The sequence below is a fragment of the Entelurus aequoreus genome, linkage group LG14 (genome assembly GCF_033978785.1).
Source record: "Entelurus aequoreus isolate RoL-2023_Sb linkage group LG14, RoL_Eaeq_v1.1, whole genome shotgun sequence".
Lineage (NCBI taxonomy): Eukaryota > Metazoa > Chordata > Actinopteri > Syngnathiformes > Syngnathidae > Entelurus > Entelurus aequoreus.
Window position 1 is genome coordinate 28514794 of NC_084744.1, and position 27473 is coordinate 28542266.

At 38.5% G+C, this 27473-nt stretch overlaps 2 protein-coding genes across 2 annotated transcripts in view; both read right to left on the minus strand.

The window, feature by feature from the left end:
- Positions 1–248: 248 nt before the first annotated feature.
- LOC133664687 (zinc finger and SCAN domain-containing protein 2-like) lies at positions 249–10837 on the minus strand. Its single transcript, XM_062069523.1, has 2 exons — positions 10413–10837; positions 249–1122 (listed from the first exon to the last, which is right to left on the minus strand). Exons 1-2 carry the CDS (start codon positions 10597–10599, stop codon positions 368–370), a joined length of 942 nt encoding a protein of 313 aa, XP_061925507.1. The 5' UTR covers positions 10600–10837; the 3' UTR covers positions 249–367.
- A 7145-nt stretch (positions 10838–17982) lies between these two features.
- Positions 17983–27473, minus strand: part of LOC133664270 (uncharacterized) — a 61215-nt gene continuing 51724 nt past the window's right edge. Inside the window, exon 11 of the mRNA XM_062068782.1 lies at positions 17983–20419. Coding sequence (XP_061924766.1) covers positions 18732–20419 — 1688 coding nt within the window. The 3' untranslated portion in view covers positions 17983–18731. The remainder of the gene's footprint in view (positions 20420–27473) is intronic.

Genomic DNA, 27473 nt, shown 5'->3' on the forward strand with positions numbered 1-27473 from the left:
ATTTCCCCAGTGTGTATTCTCATGTGTCTTTTCAAATTTCGACTTCGTGCAAAACTTGAATCACACACTGAACAGGAAAACGTTTTTTCTCCAGTGTGTGTTCTTGTGTGATCTTTCAAACTGACCTTCCTTGTAAAAGATAAGCCACAGATAGAACAAGTAAAAGGTTTTTCTCCGGTGTGTGTTCTCATGTGGGTTTTCAAATGTTCACCTCGGACAAAATTTGAATTACACACAGAACACTTAAAAAGGTTTTCCCCAGTGTGTCTTTTTAGGTGTTTTTTCAAATCTCGACTTCGTGCATACCTTAAATCACACACAGAACACGAAAAAGTTTTTTCCCCTTTGTGTGTTCTTGTGTGCTCTTTCATATTTTCCTTCCTTGCAAAAGATAAGCCACAGATTGAACAAGAAAAGGTTTTTCCCCAGTGTGTGTCCTCATGTGGGTTTGCAAATTTTCTCCTCGTAAAACACTTGAATCACACACAGAACACGAAAAAGGTTTTTCCCCTTTGTGTGTTCTTGTGTGCTCTTTCATATTGTTCTTCCTTGTAAAAGATAAGCCACAGATTGAACAAGGAAAAGGTTTTTCTCTAGTGTGTATTCTCATGTGTCTTTTCAGATGACAATGGTATTTAAAGGTTTTGTCACAGTGAGAACATTTCAAGTGAGTGTTGTCAGTGTGACATGTCTTATCATCTTTAGAGTCTTCATCATCAGTGTCAGGAGAGTGTGACGTTGTGTCCTCACTATCTGATAGTGGAGCTAAGAGCTTGTCTGCTTGTGATCCTCCACAGTGGTCTCCATCAGCTTCTGTTGTCATGTGTTGTGTTGAGCTGCTGCTTGGAGGCTCCGCCTCTCTCTTCTCCTCACTTTCACCTTTGACCTCATCATCCTCACTCTTCACAGGGACACCAGTCACTGGGATCTCCACCAGTCCTTCAATATGATCTCCCTCCTGACTGATGCTGTGTTCTGCTGCTCCGTCTTTAATATGGGGGGAGTGTGGATCCTCTGCTTCCTCTTTAATGTGTTGGAGATGGGATATCTCTTCTTCCTCTTTAATGTGGAGGGGCTGTGGTTCCTCCTCCTGCTCATGGAGATGATGTTCTTCAGTGAGGTCTGCGGGACACGAGAAGACAAACACATGCTTTAGAAACGTCCAGCTTTGCTCAGTCACATAAGACATTGTCCTTCACCAGCATATGATTCCACAATCTCATCAGTTTCCCGCCACAGAAACAATGGTACTTTCAGCTGACACATGAAGACCTTCAGGGAAATGCCTTTAAAGACCATGGTCCAATCTACTTCATTTACATAAACACATCCTTAAAGTAATACCTGCACTCCGTAAGTCGTAAACGCCATATGTGAAAGTGTGCTGTTTGCTCTCTGAATAAGTCATACTCACACAAGAAATAATGTACTACATGCCAGCCAACTAGTGACCAGCTCACCCTGCTGGTTGACAATAATTACTATGATTTTCCGCTTAATCTTTAGAGACAATGGAAATTCATTTGAAGGTTGGAATAATAGGAGGCAAAGGTCATATCTGGTCTGGGAATTGCACATGTTTGGTCTAATAAATATGGAAAATATGGTAAACATATCGCTGGGGGAAAATGAACATCTGTTATAAAAAATAAAAAATGTTACGTCCTTTCTGATTTCAACGCGTAAAAAGACACAAAAAGTGTGTTAACGCCCAGACTGATATATATGTGTCTATGCACACACAGATATATATATACATACACACACACACACACACACACATACATACATAAGTATATATATGTATATATGTGTGTATATATATATATATATATATATATATATATATATATATATATATATATATATATATATATATATATATATATATATATATATATATATATATATATATATATATATATATATATATATATATATATGTCAGAGCACCTGACATTGAAGCTAATCTTAGGGAGCTAACTCGCAACAGGCCTAGTAAACACGTACGACAGGCTAATCGCACCACTAATTATGCGAATATAGTTGTACACGTTGGCTCCAATGACACTAGAATGAGACAGTCAGAGATTACAAAGAGAAACATAGCCAGGACTTGTGATCTCGCCAGAAAGATGTCCAGGCATCGAGTAATTGTCTCTGGCCCCCTGCCTGCGAGAGGCAATGATGAGAGATATAGCAGATTAGTCTCGCTTAACAAGTGGCTGTCTATCTTCTGTAGGCAACAGGGACTAACGTTTATTGATAACTGGCCCTCTTTCTGGGGCAAACCAGGCTTGCTGATGAGAGACGGCCTTCACCCTAACCAGGAAGGCGCCATCATCCTGTCTAGAAACATAGACTACTATTTAAGTCTCACTTGACTGACTACACTAGAGCAAGCCCGGTCACAGGCAATTACAATGTCTGTTAGTCCGGGTGAGGAGTCAGTTAAGCTAGAACTAGCCAGCGCCAGGCTGGATAATCCATGTACGCATAGCAATTCTCTTAGAATAATACACAATTCACATAATGTTTTTTCTGTTGTGTCTGTGTCAGAGGTGGACATGCATTCTACTGAGGTGGCAAATTATGATATGTCCAGTCTATTGCAGCACCAAGCAAACAATCGGAAAATTCCCGTCATATCAATTCCTAGATATGGTCGAAACTATTTAAAGTGCACTACGCATAATAAACGCAACATTGTTAATATTGCCACTACGGATAATCTTAACAAAAACTCGTCAAAAGAGCCCAATACCTATAATATGGGCTTTTTAAACATAAGATCATTGTCTCCCAAGGCGTTATTAGTTAATGAGGTCATTAGAGACAACAATCTTAACGTCATTGGTCTTAGCGAAACCTGGCTCAAACCAGACAATTTTTTTGCGCTCAATGAGGCATCTCCTCCTAACTATACGAATGCGCATGTTGCCCGTCCTCTTAAAAGGGGAGGGGGTGTCGCACTAATATACAATGAAAATTTCAACCTTACCCCTAACCTAAATAATAAATATAAATCGTTTGAGGTGTTTACTATGAGGTCTGTCACACCGCTACTTCTCGACCTGGCTGTTATCTACCGCCCCCCTGGGCCCTATTCGGACTTTATCAGTGAATTCTCAGAGTTCGTTGCTGACAATATAATCATAATGGGGGACTTTAATATCCATATGAATACCCCATCGGACCCTCAGTGCGTGGCGCTCCAAACCATAATTGATAGCTGTGGTCTTACACAAATAATACATGAACCCACGCATCGCAATGGTAATACAATAGATCTAGTGCTTGTCAGGGGTGTCACCACCTCCAAAGTTATGATACTTCCATATACTAAAGTAATGTCCGATCATTACCTTATAAAATTTGAAGTTTTGACTCATTGTCAACAAGCTAATAATAATAATAACTGCTATAGCGGCCGCAACATTAATGCTGCCACAACGATGACTCTTGCTGACCTACTGCCTTCGGTAATGGCACCATTCCCAAATTATGTCGGCTCTATTGATAACCTCACTAACAACTTTGACGATGCCTTGCGTGAAATTATTGATAGTATAGCACCGCTAAAGCAAAAAAGGGCCCCTAAAAGGTGCACCCCATGGTTTACAGAAGAAATTAGAGCTCATAAATTATCATGTAGAAAACTGGAACGCAAATGGCGCGCGTCTAAACTTGAGGTTTTCCATCAAGCATGGAGTGATAGTTTAATAACTTATAAACGCATCCTTACCTTAGCTAAAGCTAAATACTACTCAAATCTCATCCGCCTCAACAAAAACGATCCTAAATTTCTGTTTAGTACAGTAGCATCGCTAACCCAACAAGGGACTCCTCCCAGTAGCTCCACCCACTCGGCAGATGATTTTATGAATTTCTTTAATAAGAAAATTGAACTCATTAGAAAGGAGATTAAAGACAACGCATCCCAGCTACAACTGGGTTCTATTAACACAAATACGACCGTATATACGACGGACACTGCCCTCCAAAATAGTCTCTCTATTTTTGATGAAATAACATTAGAGGAATTATTACAGCGTGTAAGTGGGATAAAAGAAACAACATGTTTACTTGACCCACTTCCTGGGAAACTTATCAAGGAACTGTTTGTATTATTAGGTCCATCAGTGTTAAATATTATAAACGTATCACTTTCCTCCGGCACTGTTCCCCTAGCATTCAAAAAAGCGGTTATTCATCCTCTGCTCAAAAGACCTAACCTCGATCCTGACCTCATGGTAAACTACCGACCGGTCTCCCACCTTCCGTTTATTTCCAAAATTCTCGAAAAAATTGTTGCACAGCAGCTAAATGAACACTTAGTGACTAACAATCTCTGTGAACCTTTTCAATCCGGTTTCAGGGCAAATCACTCTACGGAGACAGCCCTCGCAAAAATGACCAATGATCTATTGCTAACGATGGATTCTGATGCGTCATCTATGTTGCTGCTTCTTGATCTTAGCGCCGCTTTCGATACCGTCGATCATAATATTTTATTAGAGCGTATCAAAACACGTATTGGTATGTCAGACTTAGCCTTGTCTTGGTTTAACTCTTATCTTACTGACAGGATGTAGTGCGTCTCCCATAACAATGTGACCTCGGACTATGTCAAGGTAACGTGCGGAGTTCCCCAGGGTTCGGTTCTTGGCCCTGCACTCTTTAGTATTTACATGCTGCCGCTGGGTGACATCATGCGCAAGTACGGTGTTAGCTTTCACTGTTATGCTGATGACACTCAACTCTACATGCCCCTAAAGCTGACCAACATGCCGGATTGTAGTCAGCTGGAGGCGTGTCTTAATGAAATTAAACAATGGATGTCCGCTAACTTTTTGCAACTCAACGCTAAGAAAACAGAAATGCTGATTATCGGTCCTGCTAGACACCAACATCTATTTAATAATACCACCCTAACATTTGACAACCAAACAATTACACAAGGCGACTCTGTAAAGAATCTGGGTATTATCTTCGACCCAACTCTCTCGTTTGAGTCACACATTAAGAGTGTTACTAAAACAGCCTTCTTTCATCTCCGTAATATCGCTAAAATTCGTTCCATCTTGTCCACTAGCGACGCTGAGATCATTATTCATGCGTTCGTTACGTCTCGTCTCGATTACTGTAACGTATTATTTTCGGGTCTCCCTATGTCTAGCATTAAAAGATTACAGTTGGTATAAAATGCGGCTGCAAGGCTTTTGACAAAAACAAGAAAGTTTGATCATATTACGCCTATACTGGCTCACCTGCACTGGCTTCCTGTGCACTTAAGATGCGACTTTAAGGTTTTACTACTTACGTATAAAATACTACACGGTTTAGCTCCAGCCTATCTCGCCAATTGTATTGTACCATATGTCCCGACAAGAAATCTGCGTTCAAAGAACTCCGGCTTATTAGTGATTCCCAGAGCCAAAAAAAAGTCTGCGGGCTATAGAGCGTTTTCTATTCGGGCTCCAGTACTCTGGAATGCCCTCCCGGTAACAGTTAGAGATGCTACCTCAGTAGAAGCATTTAAGTCCCATCTTAAAACTCATTTGTATAATCTAGCCTTTAAATAGACCCCCCTTTTTTAGACCAGTTGATCTGCCGTTTCTTTTCTTCTCTCCTCTTCTCCCCTGTCCCTTGCGAGGGGGAGTTGCATAGGTCCGGTGGCCATGGATGAAGTGCTGGCTGTCCAGAGTCGGGACCCCGGGTGGACCACTAGCCTGTGCATCGGTTGGGGACATCTCTGCGCTGCTGACCCGTCTCCGCTCGGGATGGTTTCCTGCTGGCCCCGCTGTGGACTGGACTCTCGCTGATGTGTTGGATCCACTGTGGACTGGACTTTCACAATGTTATGTCAGACCCACTCGACATCCATTGCTTTCGGTCTCCCCTAGAGGGGGGGGGGGGGGGGGGGGGGGGGCTACCCACATATGCGGTCCTCTCCAAGGTTTCTCATAGTCATTCACCGACGTCCCACTGGGGTGAGTTTTTCCTTGCCCGTATGTGGGCTCTGTACCGAGGATGTCGTTGTGGCTTGTACAGCCCTTTGAGACACTTGTGATTTAGGGCTATATAAATAAACATTGATTGATTGATTGATTGATATATAAATACACAAACCCCGTTTCCATATGAGTTGGGAAATTGTGTTAGATGTAAATATAAACTGAATACAATGATTTGCAAATCCTTTTCAACCCATATTCAGTTGAATATGCTACAAAGACAACATATTTGATGTTCAAACTGATAAGCATTTTTTTTGTTGTCAAATAATCATTAACTTTAGAATTTGATGCCAGCAACACGTGACAAAGAAGTTGGGAAAGGTGGCAATAAATACTGATAAAGTTGAGGAATGCTCATCAAACACTTATTTGGAACATCCCACAGGTGAACAGGCAAATTGGGAACAGGTGGGTGCCATGATTGGGTATAAAAGTAGATTCCATGAAAAGCTCAGTCATTCACAAACAAGGATGGGGCGAGGGTCACCACTTTGTCAACAAATGCGTGAGCAAATTGTTGAACAGTTTAAGAAAAACCTTTCTCAACCAGCTATTGCAAGGAATTTAGGGATTTCACCATCTACGCTCCGTAATATCATCAAAGGGTTCAGAGAATCTGGAGAAATCACTGCACGTAAGCAGCTAAGCCCGTGACCTTCGATCCCTCAAGCTGTACTGCATCAACAAGCGACATCAGTGTGTAAAGGATATCACCACATGGGCTCAGGAACACTTCAAAAACACACTGTCAGTAACTACAGTTGGTCGCTACATCTGTAAGTGAAAGTTAAAACTCTCCTATGAAAGGCGAAAATCGTTTATCAACAACACCCAGATATACTGTCGGCTTCGCTGGGCCTGAGCTCATCTAAGATGGACTGATACAAAGTGGAAAAGTGTTCTGTGGTCTGACGAGTCCACATTTCAAATTGTTTTTGGAAACTGTAGACGTCAGGTCCTCCGGACCAAAGAGGAAAAGAACCATCCGGATTGTTATAGGCACAAAATTGAAAAGCCAGCATCTGTGATGGTATGGGGATGTATTAGTGCCCAAGACATGGGTAACTTACACATCTGTGAAGGCGCCATAAATGCTGAAAGGTACATACAGGTTTTGGAGCAACATATGTTGCCATCCAAGCAACGTTACCATGGACGCCCCTGCTTATTTCAGCAAGACAATGCCAAGCCACGTGTTACATCAACGTGGCTTCATAGTAAAAGAGTGTGGGTACTAGACTGGCCTGCCTGTAGTCCAGACCTGTCTCCCATTGACAATGTGTGGCGCATTATGAAGCCTAAAATACCACAACAGAGACCCCCGGACTGTTGAACAACTTAAGCTGTACATCAAGCAAGAATGGGAAAGAATTCCACCTGAGAAGCTTCAAAAATGTGTCTCCTCAGTTCCCAAACGTTTACTGAGTGTTGTTAAAAGGAAAGGCCATGTAACACGGCACAGGGTCCATCGTCTGACGGTGGTTTGGCTTGAAGCGGGAATGTCTTTACATGTCCACATCTCCATTCGGTGCCACACCAACTAAATGCAGAAGCAACTATTTCCACATCAACACCGTAGGACATATACTATTTGATATGCAGCTCATTTTTATGTGACACTTATAGAAATATCTTGTGTGACATCATGCACAAAAGTGCACTTTATTTGTTTTAAACTATTGTAGTGGCCTTCTGTACAAAAAGTGCACTTTAATTTAGTGTTCTTTTGAAATGTCATCTTAGTGACATCATTCACAAAAGTTCACTTATAGCTTGTTTTAAAATGTCTCTGACAATCTTGCACTTTCTGTTTTAAAATGACATGAATGTGTGTGCCACTGCTTAATAACTGTTTAATCAATACACTTTTGCTAAATTGACTTAGTTGTGATTTCCCTCTCTGCATGAAAGTTTAAAATGTGCATATATTGATGCAGTATGAACAAGAATGTTTTAATGTAGACACATAGAATCATCATACTGCTGTGATTATATGCATCAAGTATCCATTCAAGGCTAAGGCAAAATATCGAGATATTTATTGTGTATCGCGATATGGCCTAAAAATATTGAGATATTTAAAAAAGGCCATATCGCCCAGCCCTAGTGTTACTGTATATGTTGTTTGAGTGCTAATATTATAATTGTTATTTAGAACACTTCATATTCATTTTCATTTTTTTTCAGTTATTTATTTATTTCAGGCAATGACATTAAAAAAATAATTTAAAAAAAAGTACAAAGTTGACAACACATAATAATAATAATAATAATAATAATAATAATAATAATTAATATAGTGCAAAAGGTAATGTATAGTATGTAATGCATGATTCTCCAGTTTTGCTTGAAAGGGAGTGGGAAGAAGATCCATCCATCCATTTTCTACCGCTTGTCCCTTTTGGGGTCGCGGGGGGTGCTGGAGCCTATCTCAGCTGCATTCGGGCGGAAGGCGGGGTAGACAGTGGGAAGAAGATACATTATTTAATCCCACCCCCAGTTCTCCATTCAGTGATTATTCACATGAGTTTCACTCTTACTTTGTTCAAGGATTATAATACAGATGTTGTATCATAGTGGCATTACCACAGCTAACAATAATTATTACACTGTAACAATAATTTGTTTCAACAATGTAGGAATAATGAATATACCAACAATGGTAATAGACAACATAGCAATAATGGTAATAGACAACATAGCAATAATGGTAAGGAAACATTGAGCACATGTTAACACTTTGAGACAGAGTACAACAGCAGGTCAAATTAAAGACCCTCATCTCTACATTGCTTCTAATTTTTTTTTTGGTGCCCGAGTGAAAAAGCAAAGTGTACATCCCTAGTTATCATTGAATGTATAGTCTATCATAACTGCAACAACATGACTGCAAATTGTTAGTGGCCTCTCTCTGACTGTTTCTGTGTACGTGCACACACTCCCAGTGTGTGTACGAGGCAGCAGTACAGTGTTTCCCATAAACTGCCAAGATACCTGTGGCGGTGGGGGCGTGGTCACCATGACATCATCGAGTAATTTGCATAATTTACTACAATGATATGATTTTCTCTAAAAAGGCTCAAAAAATGTATACTTACTAATTAATAATAACAGTTATGTTTTAAACGTCCATCCATCCATCCATCCATTTTACAATATAATTACACTTTATGTACATATTTATATACAGATTTGAACAATAAGTTATTCACTGAAATATATTTATCAATTGTGGTTCTTACAAAAAAGTTAAAGTTAAAGTTAAAGTACCAATGATTGTCACACATACACTAGGTGTGGTGAAATTTGTCCTCTGCATTTGACCCATCCCCTTGATCACCCCCTGGGAGGTGAGGGGAGCAGTGGGCGGCAGCGTAGCCGCGCCCGGGAATCATTTTTGGTGATTTAACCCCAATTCCAACCCTTGATGCTGAGTGCCAAGCAGGGAGGTAATGGGTCCCATTTGTATAGTCTTTGGTATGACCCGGCCGGGGTTTGAACTCACAACCTACCAATCTCAGGGCGGACACTCTAACCACTAGGCCACTGAGTATATCTTATAAAAATATAAAAGCTAAAATGTCTCTTAAAGCTCTGCCCCTTTAACCGGTGCATACTAAATAATTTAACTTTAGCCTACTACTACAACCATATTATTTACCAGCAACATAAAGTGAAACACAGGCAGAGGTGTCCTGCCACAGTCAGTAACAAATAAACAGAAAACAGTAGTGGTCAAATACAAATAAGGCTACAAGAGAAGTATCCTACACTTCTCTTTTGTAAAGTAAATCTGAACAGCCTATATGGGCATCTACATCAACTATATGATTTGCCTGAGAAGCTGGACAGGACAAAAAAAACCAAAATTTTTTTTATTTGTGGCGGACGTAATTCTTTCGTGGCGGGCCGCCACAAATAAATGAATGTGTGGGAAACACTGGTAAGTGACAAGCATGAACGCCAAACTAATTAAGAACCATTTTTATTCAATATAATTAGTAATTGTAAAAAAAAAAAAATGGACATTTTAAAATATGTATACGTTCTGTTAAACCACTAATGGCAACATAAGCTAGCCGGTAATGATGTAGTTATATTTTTTTTGAAAAAAAATAAATAAAAATAACTTTAAGCAATTTGCAAACAGACACTTTAATGCTTGTTGTCGTTTTGATTTGCTAGACTACCTCTGTAACAAAACCTAGGAATGTTTTCTGTTGATTATCCATGTCCTTCGTTAGTTCCATAAATCTTATTTCATTTGCATGCAATATTGTTTACTTTCACTTGACAGGGCTACTCCACTCACTTAAAATAAACCAATGTAATTTTCTTGTTCACAATCAAATATAAAGTTAGTAATCATTTGAGAGTAAGAAGTAAACAAACCTGTTCTGCGTAACACAACTTGATGTTTCTTGAAAACGGCGTCGAGTAGTCGATAGTTCTCCTCTTTTGTTCTACAAAGTTCCGCCTCGTATTCTGCTATCGTTCTTTCGAACACTACAAATATTTTTTCAACGGCAGCAGTTAGTCGCTGATCCACCAACGCTCTCAACATTTGTAATTTACACATTTTCACGCAATCACAACACTTTACTCTCACACTTGATCTCTACTTAGTGATGTGTTGATAACTTCTGTGTCTTCTGTTAGCAGCTAACGAGTAAAGCTAACTAGCGAGCTAAGCTAACTAACAATAAGCTCGCACGGCTGCTTCTCTCACACCTTCTGCTTCTTCTTCTTCTTCTTCTTTTGTTTAATGGCGGTTGACAAGCAACCTTGTGGTGTGCATTACCGCCACCTACGGAAATGGAGTTTGGACCGAGGTGGATCCCTACTCTATATTCTTTTATTTAACCCAGTGTTGTTGACGTAGGCAGAGCCGGCCCAAGGCATAAGCGTACTAAGCGCTTGCTTAGGGCCCCGCGGCCACCAGGGGGCCCCCAAAAGCAATTACCAAAAAATCTTATTTTTTATTTTTTGCATGTACGAGTCTGACTGATGGTTTCTAAATGATCAAAGATATATTATTGTACAAAAACACAATTTTAGGTCAACAGAGTGCTGCTGCTGATCCAGGCCTAGTGATTCTTCCTGCCTCTCTTTAAATGTAAGCTGCCTCTGACGTTTGCCGCCTGCCGTGCAATGCCAGTGCGCACTTGGCATCAAAAGCGCAGATAGAGGCAAAACAATGTCACAAAAAAGGACATATCCTTCAGGTGCAGAAAAAAGGAAGAAGAAGAAAGTGGAAGAGGAGAAAAAATGCCATGATAAAGGTATGTTTGCATGACTTGGTAATAAAAAGTTTATCAAAGAGATTTGTAGCTGTAATTAGCTTTTAGCTAGGTGACGTTAGCTAGCTAGCGCGGTGCTAGCAATATGTTTTTAGCATCAGGTTACTAGTGAGATATGTTGTTTGCAGCAGAGCACGGTAATTTATGTGAGTAAAATAAACATTATTTTTTACATCAACTCATAAGTTATGTGAAACTTCCCCAGGAGCATTGCTAAAATACTTTGGAGGCACAGAATCAGCCCGGAGCTGATTGGTGGAGTGGTGTGGGTGGTGAAGAACAGAGGAACAAAACTGTGATGTGATGGTCAAATGTGTGAATTAAGGACCTTAATTTAAGGTAGTTTATTTTGATTTTTTTCCCCAAAATTTTTTTGCACATCGTTATGTACATTTACATAGTTTTAATATGTAGTAACTTTATATTTGTTTATTAACCGTTATGTTATCTTGTTTCTGATAACTCTGTTCATTAATATTATTTAAGTATTTGCTTGATATTTAATTTAATTATGTTGTTTTTTGTACAATTGAATTTGTTCCTTTTTGTATATATTTAAGTGATTTTATTGTTGCACTTTATTGTTTTTCTTGCACTACGAATTATTTTTGCACATTGCTGTTTCAGGTTTTTGTTACCAAAAATAATAAAGTGAATCAGAATCAGCTTTATTGTCCAGTTATGTTTAACACACATGGAATTTAACTTCAGTAGACTGCGCTCTCTTTGTACAAAGTAAACATTAAATTTGAACAATTAACTAAAAATATAAATTAGTAATTAAAGACTAATATGTACAAGACTGATGTGTCAAGATGACACTTTTACTGTAAATACAAAGCTTTATCACTTGGACTGTTCAACCCCAGGCCACTCTTGTAGCTGAATGTTTTCTACATTTTAAGATTAGGAACCATATGTGGCACTCTGGACATCATTCGTTCATTCATTGGTATTATTTATGTTCTTAACTGGGCCACCCCCATATCTTTATAAATGACATGTCATTTGTAAAGACATGCCAGGCTGACAATAGGATAATGTAAACAACACTGCCAGAGCCGCAATGAGTTTATAGTAGGTGTGTGAATGATCAACAATCAATATTATTGGCAGAAATAGAGGGCCCCAAAATCAAATTTTGCTTAGGGCCCCATGGAGGCTTGGGCCGGCACTGGACGTAGGGCAGTGGTCCCCAACCACCGGGGTGCGGTGGTTGGGGACACAAGATACACTTACAATTAGTGCACCAACCCAAAAAACCTCCCTCCCCCATTTATACTCATTCACACTCATTCGCATAAAAGGGTTGTTTCTTTCTGTTATTAATATTTCTGGTTCCTATCAATACAGTCTGCAGGGATACAGTCCGTAAGCACACATGATTGTATTTTTTTAATAACCTCCGGCGGACAAAATTGCAAGCGTTGACAGGTCCGCAGTTACAAAACGGTTGGGGACCACTGACGTAGGGCATCTCCAGGCGTTTGCCCAGCTCATGGAGCCATCCTTGGGGAAGAGACGGGAGGACAACAGGGTGACAAGAACTAAATCATCCAGACAAGAGATAAATTATGTTTATCTTATCTAAAAATAAATATGTTTATTAATAAAAAATTGAAAAAAATAAATACATTTTTACTATATTTTGCTAAAAACATCAAAATTAATTGTATTTTCATTTGTATTTTTTCTGACCCCTTATTACATCCAGCCATAGAATTATACATGAAAATAAACATATTTTAAGTAATTAATTTTAAATGATCATAATAATTCATTTGAAATGACCATATTTAATTATTAAAATAATTGCTTGTTTATCAACAACTTTAGCATTTTATTCATCACATTTTGAAGCTCTCAGAAGCCAAGTTATGTTATATTCCTTAAGATTTATTTATGCAAGTTTAAAGTATCAATTATCTAAACACAGTTTTGTTTGCATATTTTCAGGATGTAGATAATATATATATATATATATATATATATATATATATATATATATATATATATATATATATATATATATATATATATATATATATATATATATATATATATATACACACTACCGTTCAAAAGTTTGGGGTCACATTGAAATGTCCTTATTTTTGAAGGAAAAGCACTGTACTTTTCAATGAAGATAACTTTAAACTAGTCTTAACTTTAAAGAAATACACTCTATACATTGCTAATGTGGTAAATGACTATTCTAGCTGCAAATGTCTGGTTTTTGGTGCAATATCTACATAGGTGTATAGAGGCCCATTTCCAGCAACTATCACTCCAGTGTTCTAATGGTACAATGTGTTTGCTCGTTGGCTCAGAAGGCTAATTGATGATTAGAAAACCCTTGTGCAATCATGTTCACACATCTGAAAACAGTTTAGCTCGTTACAGAAGCTACAAAACTGACCTTCCTTTGAGCAGATTGAGTTTCTGGAGCATCACATTTGTGGGGTCAATTAAACGCTCAAAATGGCCAGAAAAAGAGAACTTTCATCTGAAACTCGACAGTCTATTCTTGTTCTTAGAAATGAAGGCTATTCCACAAAATTGTTTGGGTGACCCCAAACTGTTGAACGGTAGTGTATATATATATATATATATATATATATATATATATATATATATATATATATATATATATATATATATATATATATATATGTATATGTGAAATACTTGACTTGGTGAATTCTAGCTGTAAATATACTCCTCCCCTCTTAACCACGCCCCCAACCCACCCCCCCCGACCCCCACCTCCCGAAATCGGAGGTCTCAAGGTTGGCAAGTATGACTAACCTAACCTTCTCTTTCGCTAACTTATTTCCCAGTATTTCCCTTTCTCTATTGTATTTCCTCCAATGTATTAAAACATGTCCTACACTTTCTATCTGATGACAACAGTCACACAGTCCTGTATTATGTTTCCTATCAATGTCAATCAACTATTTAGATATGTATGTCTTAATCTCATTCTAGTAATAATGTATTATTCCTTCCTATTTCTATTCCTCCTCTCATTACACCTACTCTCCTCTGGTCTTTGTAATACTCTCTACCTTTTCTTTCCTTATTCCAATTATCCTGCCACTTTTTATTGTGTTCTATCTTAATTATGTTGTTCACTTCTTCTTTACTATTTCATAAACTAAATCTTGTCTTGTTTCTGATGCTATGTTTTTTATGCTCATCAATGCACTGCTGGAGTCCGAGCACACGACTGCTTTCCTTGCTTTATTTTCCTCGATCAATTTAACTGCCATATAAATTGTGACCAATTCCCCCATAAAAACAGATAACTTATCACTGATTCTTTTATTTAATACTATGTTTCCTTGTGGGATAACTGCTGCAGCTCCTACTTTATTATTTATAGTTTTTGATCTATCTGTATATATTATGATGTTGTCTAAAAACGTTTCCTCAATCCATTGTTCTACCTGGTATCTATTTAAATGTATATTCTTTGATAATTGCATATTTACCTTTGTGTTGTCATACAGCCATGGTTGTATTGCAGGGATTGGTACTGTAGGCTAACCTTAATATTGTCAATTTGAGCTTTTTCACATATGTCTCCTACAAACCGTTTCCATATGAGTTGGGAAATTGTGTTAGATGTAAATATAAACGGAATACAATGATTTGCAAATCCTTTTCAACCCATATTCAGTTGAATGCACTACAAAGACAAGATATTTGATGTTCAAACTCATAAACTTTGTTTTTTTTTTGTAAATAATAATTAACTTAGAATTTCATGGCTGCAACACGTGCCAAAGTAGTTGGGAAGGGCATGTTCACCACTGTGTTACATGGCCTTTCCTTTTAACAAGACTCAGTAAACGTTTGGGAACTGAGGAGACACATTTTTGAAGCTTCTCAGGTGGAATTCTTTCCCATTCTTGCTTGATGTACAGCTTAAGTTGTTCAACAGTCCGGGGTCTCCATTGTGCTATTTTAGGCTTCATAATGCGCCACACATTTTCAATGGGAGACAGGTCTGGACTACAGGCAGGCCAGTCTAGTACCCGCACTCTTTTACTATGAAGCCACGTTGATGTAACACGTGGCTTGGCATTGTCTTGTTGAAATAAGCAGGGGCGTCCATGGTAACGTTGCTTGGATGGCAACATATGTTGCTCCAAAACCTGTATGTACCTTTCAGCATTAATGGCGCCTTCACAGATGTGTAAGTTACCCATGTCTTGGGCACTAATACACCCCCATACCATCACACATGCTGGCTTTTACACTTTGCGCCTAGAACAATCCGGATGGTTCTTTTCCTCTTTGGTCCGACGTCCACAGTTTCCAAAAACAATTTGAAATGTGGACTCATCAGACCACAGAACACTTTTCCACTTTGCATCAGTCCATCTTAGATGAGCTTGGGGCCAGCGAAACATTTCTGGGTGTTGTTGATAAATGGCTTTGGCTTTGCATAATATAGTTTTAACTTGCACTTACAGATGTAGCAACCTACTGTAGTTACTGACAGTGGTTTTCTGAAGTGTCCCTGAGCCCATGTGGTAATATCCTTTACACACTAATGTTGGTTTTTGATGCAGTACCGCCTGAGGGATGGAAGGTCACGGGGCATTGCCGCTTACATGCAGTGATTTTTCCAGATTCTCTTAACCTTTTGATGATATTACGGACTGTAGATGGTGAAATCCCTGAATTCCTTGCAATAGCTGGTTGAGAAATGTTGTTCTTAAACTGTTGGACTATTAGCTCATGCATTTGTTCATAAAGTGGTGACCCTCGCCCCATCCTTGTTTGTGAATGACTGAGCTGCTTTTATACCCGATCATGGCACCCACCTGTTCCCAATTAGCCTGTTCACCTGTGGGATGGTCCAAATAAGTGTTTGATGAGCACTCCTCAACTTTATCAGTATTTATTGCCACCTTTCCCAACACTTTTTTGCCACTTGTGCCAGCTTTTTTGAAACATGTTGTAGGCATCAAATTCCAAATGAGCTATTATTTGCAAAAAAAATAATGTTCTCCAGTTTGAACGTTAAGTATCTTGTCTTTGCAGTCTATTCAATTGACTATATGTTGAAATGGATTAGCAAATCATTGTATTTTGTTTTTATTTACGAATTACACAACGTGCCAACTTCACCGGTTTTTGGTTTTGTAGATTACCGTCAGTTTCAAGTTATACTGTCTAAGACAAGCCCCAGAGGCAACAAGTTTACAGTTTAGTGTTTGAAACAGCCAAAAGTAACAGTCAGTTCAGGAGAAAAATGTTAGCTTGTGTACAATACACCGTGAAACAACGTAATGATTGTCCAAGTTAAACACATTACCGAGTCTGTGACAACTGATGTCAGGATTCTACCAAGAAGGTAAGCACATCTGGGACACTATTTTTGTAGCATAAATGCCACAGAAGTCTCATCAGTAAAGACACCATGTCAAGAGTGTCAAACGTACCCGAGGACTTCCTGGTTGTTTGACTTTTGAGGGCAAGCATGGGAATCTAAGAGCCTATCACTGGTCAGCGGAACAGGGACTTAATACAATAAAAACAATGCATGAGCCGAATATATAAATGGTGAACAAACATTATGAAAGTGTTTTTGGTTTCTAGGAAACATGACTACAAAGCTGTTGATTGAAATTTTCGAAATGAAGAAAAAATAAAAACTGGAAAGCCGGCCATAGTAATGACGAACAAACAATATGTTAGAATAATTATGTATATATTATCACACTAACTTTATGCTTCAGGGTCGTTGCTATAAATTATTGTCAATTGTGCTAAAGTGGTATTTTTGTATCTGTGCAAAGCTGGCAGTCCAAAAGACTGCCAGCCGAATTTATCAGTGTTGTGTCCAGACTCGGCCCGCTGACTGCCAAGGCTGAACACCACCGTGACGCAGATAGAGCAGAGACAAGGCTATATGACCTGCGAAACCTAATTTTCATTTATTCTATAATCATATATTGTGTCTAACTGGAGTTGTCGAGATTACCGCCTACCCTTAGCGACAGCTTCAGTGATGTAACAGGGCCCTTCCAAATAAATAGAGGAAGCACTTTTAGAACGTAGTTTGGATCTGTAACTAGAATACAGCCCAAAACACGTGTCTTCTCGAGCTAAATTGAACTCTGTCTCTGCATGATTCCTTACTTCTTGTCTGATTATTAGATGTCATCAGTGTTTGAACCTGACACAATATGAAGGTGGGTTTGCGGTTCTAGGTCACATGACTAAAGCTACTGACGATCGAAATGTTATCTATGAGCTATTGACAAGTATTTTATTGACGGTCCCTTAAGCGAAAGCACTTGTCAGCATGAGCTGACAGACGCGCCATGAGTTTTCAATGACGGGGACAAACAGTCAGTCTGGCTGGATGTCGACAACTTGAAACTAACTTCATCACGGCTCGGCACTTGGCTGTCACTCCAGCAGCACTGAGAGCGGGCTCAGCCAAACTACCTTCAGGTAATGTTTCAATTGTCAGAGCCAACAAAGAAATTGACTAACAAAAAAACGCATAGGTTAAGTAAGGTCCCACTTTTCCAAAAATGTACTAGCTTGATGCTAATAGTAATAATAATTTGCCTGACACTCCAAACTTGTTATCTGAAATGTATATTGTTTTGGGGAGGTTAAAAAAGAAAATAAAACACAAAAAATGTTTATAACAAAATAATGGGAGTTTTTGTTTCATCCACAAATTTAAGTTTGTAAAAACAAAACCATCCTTCCACAAACAATTCAGCCATTTTCTCTCACTTTTATATTGCATAAAGGTCTGGGGACATACATATAAAACAATCACAACACAATCAACGTATTACAAAAGAGAGTAATAAAGATCATTAATACAATTGATTATAGAGACCCAACAAATGATTCATAAAGTCACACATTTTAAAATTCTATAAAAGACAAAAAAGTTCAAATGATGTATAAAGTAAATAATAATATGCTTCCTGAAGTGGTCCAGAAGATGTTTCAGATGTGAACCAGTACATATGTATATCATTTTAATGTGCTAATCTATGGGATCTTTAACAATTACAAAGAAAAATATGTCACACTTCCATATTCCAAACACCTAAAAAAAAAAAAACACTATTGTGAATAAGTCTAAAAATGTATCATGAATATATATACATACATAAAATATGTCTTGTATTGTTTACTCTCACCTTTTCAGTCAAATTGTTCTGTTAAATTTTTAGTAAAAGTACACTGTTGCATATTAATGCATGTACTTGACTGAAAAAAAGCACTAATATGAAATATTTAATCTATAAATGTAGAAGCATATTAAAAAGATTGTTACACAAACAACAATGTCACACATGTTATATGTGCTGATGTCAGAAAATCTAAATTAAAGTCTTGACAGTTTATTTCAAATCCTGCAGTTTCATTTGCTGCTGCTGTTCTCACCAGCACACTTGTGTTTCTTACACTGGTACTTATAAGAGAATCTTTCACCACACACACTGCAACTCAACACTTTCTGTCTTTTGTGTTTGGATTGTTCACCAGTGTGTGTTCTAGTGTGCCTTTTCAAATATGGACTTTCTGCAAAACCTTTACCACAGATCGAACAGGAAAAAGGTTTTTTGCCAGTGTGCGCTCTCATGTGTACTTTTAAAGCGCAACTTTGTGTAAAACCTTTACCACAGGTTGAACAGATAAAGGGTTTTTCACCAGTGTGTGTTATCATGTGTACTTTCAAATGGTGACGTTGTACAAAATCTTTACTACAGATTGAACAGATAAAGGGTTTTTCACCAGTGTGTATTATCATGTGTCTTTTCAAATGGTGACTTTGTACAAAACCTTTACTACAGATTGAACAGATAAAAGGTTTTACTCCAGTGTGTCTTCTTCTGTGATTTTCCATACATGACCTTTGTGCAAAACCTATACCACAGATTGAACAGGTAAAAGGTTTTTCTCCAGTGTGTGTTCTCATGTGTACTTCCAAACTCTGACCTTTTACAAAACATTTACCACATTCTGAACAACAAAAAGGCTTTTCTCCAGTGTGTGTTCTCATGTGTAATTTCAAATTCTGACTTGTTACAAAACATTTATCACATTCTGAGCAAGAAAAAGGTTTTTCACCAGTGTGTGTTCTCATGTGTCTTTTCAAATGGTGACTTTGTACAAACCCTTTACTACAGATTGAACAGATAAAAGGTTTTACTCCAGTGTGTATTCTTCTGTGTTTTTCCATACATGATTTTTGAGCAAAACCTTTACCACAGATTGAACAGATAAAAGGTTTTTCTCCGGTGTGTGTTCTCATGTGTAATTTCAAATTTCGACTTTCTACGAAACATTTGCCACATTCTAAGCAGGAAAATGGTTTTTCTCCAGTGTGTGTTCTCATGTGTCTATTAAGATCACTACTGCGGTTGAAAGTTTTGTCACAGTGAGAACATTTCAAGCGAGTGTTGTCAGTGTGACATGTCTTATCATCTTTAGAATCTTCATCATCAGTGTCAGGAGAGTGTGACGTTGTGTCCTCACTATCTGATAGTGGAGCTAAGAGCTTGTCTGCTTGTGATCCTCCACAGTGGTCTCCATCAGCTTCTGTTGTCATGTGTTGTGTTGAGCTGCTGCTTGGAGGCTCCGCCTCTCTCTTCTCCTCACGTTCACCTTTGACCTCATCATCTTCACTCTTCACAGGGACACCAGTCACTGGGAACTCCTCCAACCAGTCAAGCTGCTCTCCCTCCTGACTGATGCTGTGTTCCTCCTCTATTTCTTTAATGTGCGGCGGCTCTTGGTCCTCCTCTTCCTCTTTAAAGTAGGGGGTCAGTGGGTCCTCCTCGTCCTCTTTAATGTGAGGGGTCAGTGGGTCCTCCTCTTCATTTTTGATGCGTAAGATCAGTGGGTCCTCCGCTTGCCCTTTCTTGTGAAGGGTCAGTTTAAAACTATGGATCTGTGGCGTCTCGTCCTCCTCTTTAATGTGGGGGGGATGTGGTTCCTTCCCTCCCTCTTTAATGTGTTGTGAATGTGGTACCTCTTCTTTCTCGTGTATGTGGGGGAACTGTGGTTCCTCCTTTTGCTCACGAGGTACAGTTTCTTCATCAAGGTCTGCGGGACAGGAGGAAACAAAAAATCTTTATAAAAGTCCAGCTTTGCTCAGTTACATGAGACATTGTCCTGCACCAACATATGATCTCACAATCTCATCAGTTTCCCCTCACAGCAGTCAAGGTACTTCCAGCTGACACATGAAGAAGACCTTCAGGGGAATGCCTTCCCAGGCCAACGTCCAATCCACCTTATTTATATAAAAACATCCTAAGGGTTCCTCCTCATACTTTGCCATCGTTCTTTTGCACATTTTCACACAATCACAACACTTTACACTCACATTTGATCTCTACTTAGCGATGTGTTGGTAACGTCCGCGTCTCTTTGTTAGCAGCTAACAAGCTAAGCTAACTAGCAAGCTAAGCTAGCACAAGACGCGATAAAGTGCGCTCAGACTAAAGTATCCGGATACAAACAATGACTAACAATGTTTCATCTACTTTCATTACTGCAATCCTTAATGGTAGACGCCATATGTGAAAGTGTGTTGTTCTCCCTCTGAATAAGTCATACACACACAGGAAATAATGTGCCACATGCCAGCCTCCACGCAGTAGTACTAGTGATGAGCTCCCCCTGCTGGTGGACAATAATTACAATGATTTTCACATTCATCTTTAGAGACATGTCTGCTCTAAAAAAAAGCATGCGCACAATCAACATGTTGGCCAAAAAAGATGACATCTCTTTTGCTTTCATTTAGATAGTGTCACCACAGTTAAACTAGGAAGAAGTAATCAGATTACTGACTACTCCTTCAAAAGATAACTTGTTTTTACCTTATTAATAATAGTCATAATGGATTATATTGATTTATTGCATTTCTAGACACTCAAATTGCGTTAAAGTGAGAACTAAGAAGGCATCATTCATACAGTTCACACATTTAATGCGGTAAGCTACATTTTATTATAATAATAATAATAACTAGATGAAGCAATTCCTGAAGGAATTGCGTGTGAATGCTCCAATGCTGAAGTTGAACTGAAATGCTGACAGAATGTAGTATGAATGTAAGAATAGTTTGAATGTTGAAATGGTTTGAATGTTGAGATGGTTTGAATTTCCAGGAAAACTGGAATTTGATTTAGAACTTGAGAAAGTGTCCAGGATTAGTGGAATGTGTGGATGTTGGAATGGTTTAAATAGGTTGAAAAAAGTGGGAATTATGCAACTAGGAAAAATGTCCCATTCATTTCAATGGGACCTTCCTAGAAATTTGGGAATTTGGGGAAAAGCGGAATTTCTTTGGAAATGATTAAGAGCAGGGGTCCCCAAACTACGGCCCGCAGGCCGGATCCGGCCCCCCAGCATCCAAAATCCGGCCCACAGGAAGTCCCAAGTTTAAAAAAAAATAAAAAATATACATATTTTTTTAATCTTTCCTTTTTAATCCATTTTCAACCGCTTGTTACTCTTGGTGTCTCCTAGTCGCTCAGGCAAATCATATTGTCTAAAAATGAATTTTCCCATCGATAACGTGACAATGTTAAATGTTGATGAACATCAATTGATGTTAAATGACAAAACGGATTATAAAGACAATGTGTGTATATATATATATATATATATATATATATAATATATATATATATATATATATATATATATATATATATATATATACACACTACCGTTCAAAAGTTTGGGGTCACCCAAACAATTTTGTGGAATAGCCTTCATTTCTAAGAACAAGAATAGACTGTCGAGTTTCAGATGAAAGTTCTCTTTTTCTGGCCATTTTGAGCGTTTAATTGACCCCACAAATGTGATGCTCCAGAAACTCAATCTGCTCAAAGGAAGGTCAGTTTTGTAGCTTCTGTAACGAGCTAAACTGTTTTCAGATGTGTGAACATGATTGCACAAGGGTTTTCTAATCATCAATTAGCCTTCTGAGCCAATGAGCAAACACATTGTACCATTAGAACACTGGAGTGATAGTTGCTGGAAATGGGCCTCTATACACCTATGTAGATATTGCACCAAAAACCAGACATTTGCAGCTAGAATAGTCATTTACCACATTAGCAATGTATAGAGTGTATTTCTTTAAAGTTAAGACTAGTTTAAAGTTATCTTCATTGAAAAGTACAGTGTTTTTCCTTCAAAAATAAGGACATTTCAATGTGACCCCAAACTTTTGAACGGTAGTGTATATATATATATATATACACAGCCTGGCCCCCGGCCAAATTTTTTTAACCCAATGCAGCCCCCGAGTCTAAAAGTTTGGGGACCCCTGATTAGGAGCATGAATGAGCTGAATTGGTTGGTGTTGGAATTGTTTAAATCTGTCAAGAAATGTTGAAGTAGTAACGTTTTTTTAATTGAAAAATGGTATTAAGGAATTTCGTAAAGACCGGGAATTTGTAAAGTTCTTAAACCAACTCGGTTTTTGTCCTGACTAAGAGGAATGTTTTGACAGTGGAAAGGTTGAAATGGGTTGAACAATGTGAAAGCAATAAATAAGGTTGGAAATAAGGCTGGAAAAAAAACAGGAATTTCTGGAAATTTGTTGAAGCTGGAAAAATGGTTGTTTGAGTTTCAAGGATGAATTGAATGTGTTGAAGGTGAAATGGTTTGAAAAATATGGGGATTGTGGTAGTTAGAAAAATCTGGACGTTTGGGGTTTTTGTGAGTGGAAAAAATTTAACTTCACAATTTTGTGATACAAGAAGACCTGGCAATAATAATACTAAATCAGAGTTTTAAGGTTTGATGAACATGATGGCCTAGTAGTACAAAGTTTAGTTTCTGCACAGGTTGGTGAATATATGTATGTAAGGAAAAATGCATCTGTTGTTTTATGTCGGTTTTGTTTAACTAAAATCCTGTTTGTTAAACCTTTGTACAAGTTTAAATTGATTGCAATGCAAATTTGTGTTAGCCTGTCAATGTGGTCGTCAATTGTATGTTATCCATACACTTGGGTAAAACAGAATCCATCCTGTTTGGGTCCCACATCAAACTTAAGAAAGTCAATGACTTCACCATAAAAGTAGGTGACAGTGTCATCACCAGGAAAGATGAGGTCACCTACCTAGGTTCCATTCTAGAGGCTAACCTTTCCTGTGATAAAATGGCAGCCAAGGTAATCAAAAAGGTTAACCAACGAACGAGGTTTCTCTACAGAATTTCCTCTCTGGTCAACAAAAGCACCTTGAGGATTCTGGCGGGAACTCTCGTTCAACCCTTTTTCGATTACGCATGCACCTCCTGGTACCCCAGCACCTCCAAAACCCTCAAATCTAAACTCCAAACATCTCAGAACAAGCTAGTCAGGTTACTTCTAGACCTCCACCCCAGATCCCACCTCACTCCTACCCACTTCTCTAAAGTGGGCTGGCTCAAGGTGGAGGACAGAGTTAAACAACTTGCACTGAGCCTAGTCTATAAAATCCGCTACACCTCCCTGATACCGAAGTACATGTCAAACTACTTCCTTAACGTAAATGACCGCCATAACCACACCAGGGGGTGCTCCACTAACCACGTTAAACCCAGATTCCGAACTAACAAAGGTCTTAACTCATTCTCTTTCTATGCCACATCAATGTGGAATGCGCTCCCAACAGGTATAAAAGAAAGGGCATTCTATCCTCCTTCAAAACCGCAATAAAAGTTCACCTCCAGGCAGCTACAACCCTAAACTAACACCCTCCCCGGATTGCTAATAATCAAATGTAAACAATCAAATGCAGATACTTTTTCTTTTTCTTATGCCTTCTGATCTCTCTCTCCCTCTCCCTCTCCCCTCTCTCCCTCTCTCTCTCCCTCTCTCTCTCTCTCTCTCTCTCTCTCTCTCTCTCTCTCTCTCTCTCTCTCTCTCTCTCTCTCTCTCTCTCTCTCTCTCTCTCTCTCTCTCTCTCTCTATATGTCCACTACTTGATTTCCATATCCCCCCCCCCCCCCTCCACACCCCTGATTGTAAATAATGTAAATAATTCAATGTGATTATCTTGTGTGATGACTGTATTATGATGATAGTATATATGATAGTATATATCTGTATCATGAATCAATTTAAGTGGACCCCGACTTAAACAAGTTGAAAAACTTATTCGGGTGTTACCATTTAGTGGTCAATTGTACGGAATATGTACTTCACTGTGCAACCTACTAATAAAAGTCTCAATCAATCAATCAGCATTAGGCTAGCGGCGCAAAAGACAACCTTTATCCTGTATGGTTGTATTGTTTTTTTTTAGGTTCACACAAACATGATTGTTACATGTATGTGCAGGTCTTTTGCTGACTCCTCTGGTGGGTGTACGGATGTGTCCAAGGTATGTAGACACAGAAAACTCCCCCGCAATGGTAATAAACCTCCTAGTCCTCTACATGTCACAACGACTAGTAACGTTACTATGAAACATGCAACATTCGAAATAGCGACTAAACTACGAAGCTAAAACTAGCAAGAAAAATCCATACACCCACAACACATCTCATCTGCTTGTGTTGTTGTGAACGACATCATCCATGGAGGATTGATTAACGTACAAACAGTAAAGCAGTCGCAACTTGAGAGGCGCTCTCTGTCTCTCTCCTTTATGTTAAACAGCCTCAAGTCGACTCCACACGTCAAGCTGAGAACAGCAGCACACTTCCCCCTTCACAATAATAGGTCTGACTGCGCTAACAAAATAAAGGTTTCAAAAAAGCACCTCACACAAACATAATGAACTTATTTATGCATTTACACAATTATTATGCTTTGACCCAAAGTACTGGTCAAAATTGTCCAAAGATGTATTGCACCAATAAATGTGAGAGATTCTGCATTTAATAATAAAAAAGCACACTCTTTAAAAGGTAGTAAAATAAGTGTAAACGGTAAAAATGGAACAAAATATAATTAAAACAAAAAAAACTTAATTTCATTGTTTTTTATATTGCCATTGTTATTTAAATACAATTTTACCATTATTTTACTTGTTATGGTTTATTCTTGACTAACTAATATCCGTTTTTTTTTAAACTATATTTAAAGTTGAGTTTTGGTAGTAAAATAAATACTGGTGTTTTCAAATAATGAATAAATCTGTAATTAATCGTGATTACAATATCAATCAAAATAATGGTGATTATTATTTTTGCCATAATGGTCCAGCCCTAACAGTACCCTTTTTAAACAACAGAGGGTGTAACACACAATCTATTCTACATGTTTCATTAACTCAAGTTTATCTTTAATGCATCTAAAGGATATAAATATAATTCTATAATGTGTCTTTTTCCATCCATCCATCCATCCATCCATTTTCTACCTCTTGTCCCTTTTGGGGTAACAGGGGGAGGTGGAAGGCGGGGTACACCCTGGAAAATTCCATAAAACCTTTAAACTATTTTTATTTTATCCTATCAAGTAGGGGTGTAACGGTACACAAAAATTTCGGTTCGGTACGTACCTCGGTTTAGAGGTCACGGTTCGGTTCATTTTCGGTACAGTAAGAAAACAACAAAATATTAATTTTTTGCTTACTTATTTACCAAACTTGTAAACAATGGCATAACATACATATACACACAGGGTCTATTGCCAGGGTTAATGTGGTCAACATATATCAAATAAAAACTAATAAATAAGGCTCAGAATGGTGTCTTAACAAAACCTTTCTACATAAAGTGCTTTTTTTGATTGATTGAGACTTTTATGAGTAGATTGCACAGTACAGTACATATTCCGTACAATTGACCACTAAATGGCAACACTCCAATAAGTTGTTCAACTTGTTTAAGTCGAGGTCCACGTTAATCAACATTGAACTGCCTCAAGTTGTTGCTCAGATTAAATAAAATGACAAAACTTTTCTTCTACATATAAAAAGTGCAACATTAAACAGTTTCAAGTCAACTCAGCCTCAGATTAACTTTTCTTCCCCCCCAGCCTGGCTAACTTGGCAGTAAGAGGATATATGGGCTTATTGTTCCTCCACCATAGAAGTGGGTCAAAATCTACAAACCCCGTTTCCATATGAGTTGGGAAATTGTGTTAGATGTAAATATAAACTGAATACAATGATTTGCAAATCCTTTTCAACCCATATTCAGTTGAATATGCTACAAAGACAACATATTTGATGTTCAAACTCAAACATTTTTTTTTGTTGCAAATAATCATTAACTTTAGAATTTGATGCCAGCAACACGTGACAAAGAAGTTGGGAAAGGTGGCAATAAATACTGATAAAGTTGAGGAATGCTCATCAAACACTTATTTGGAACATCCCACAGGTGAACAGGCAAGTTGGGAACAGGTGGGTGCCATGATTGGGTATAAAAGTAGATTCCGTGAAATGCTCAGTCATTCACAAACAAGGATGGGTCGAGGGTCACCTCTATGTCAACAAATGCGTGAGCAAATTGTTGAACAGTTTAAGAAAAACCTTTCTCAACCAGCTATTGCAAGGAATTTAGGGATTTCACCATCTAAGCTCCGTAATATCATCAAAGGGTTCAGAGAATCTGGAGAAATCACTGCACGTAAGCAGCTAAGCCCGTGACCTTCCATCCCTCAGGCTGTACTGCATCAACAAGCGACATCAGTGTGTAAAGGATATCACCACATGGGCGCAGGAACACTTCAGAAACCCACTGTCAGTAACTACAGTTGGTCGCTACATCTGTAAGTGCAAGTTAAAACTCTCCTATGCAAGGCGAAAACCGTTTATCAACAACACCCAGAAACGCGGTCGGCTTCGCTGGGCCTGAGCTCATCTAAGATGGACTGATACAAAGTGTAAAAGTGTTCTGTGGTCTGACGAGTCCACATTTCAAATTGTTTTTGGAAACTGTGGACGTCGTGTCCTCCGGACCAAAGAGGAAAAGAACCATCCGGATTGTTCTAGGCGCAAAGTGTAAAAGCCAGCATGTGTGATGGTATGGGGGTGTACTAGTGCCCAAGACATGGGTAACTTACACATCTGTGAAGGCGCCATTAATGCTGAAAGGTACATACAGCTTTTGGAGCAACATATGTTGCCATCCAAGCAACGTTACCATGGACGCCCCTGCTTATTTCAGCAAGACAATGCCAAGCCACGTGTTA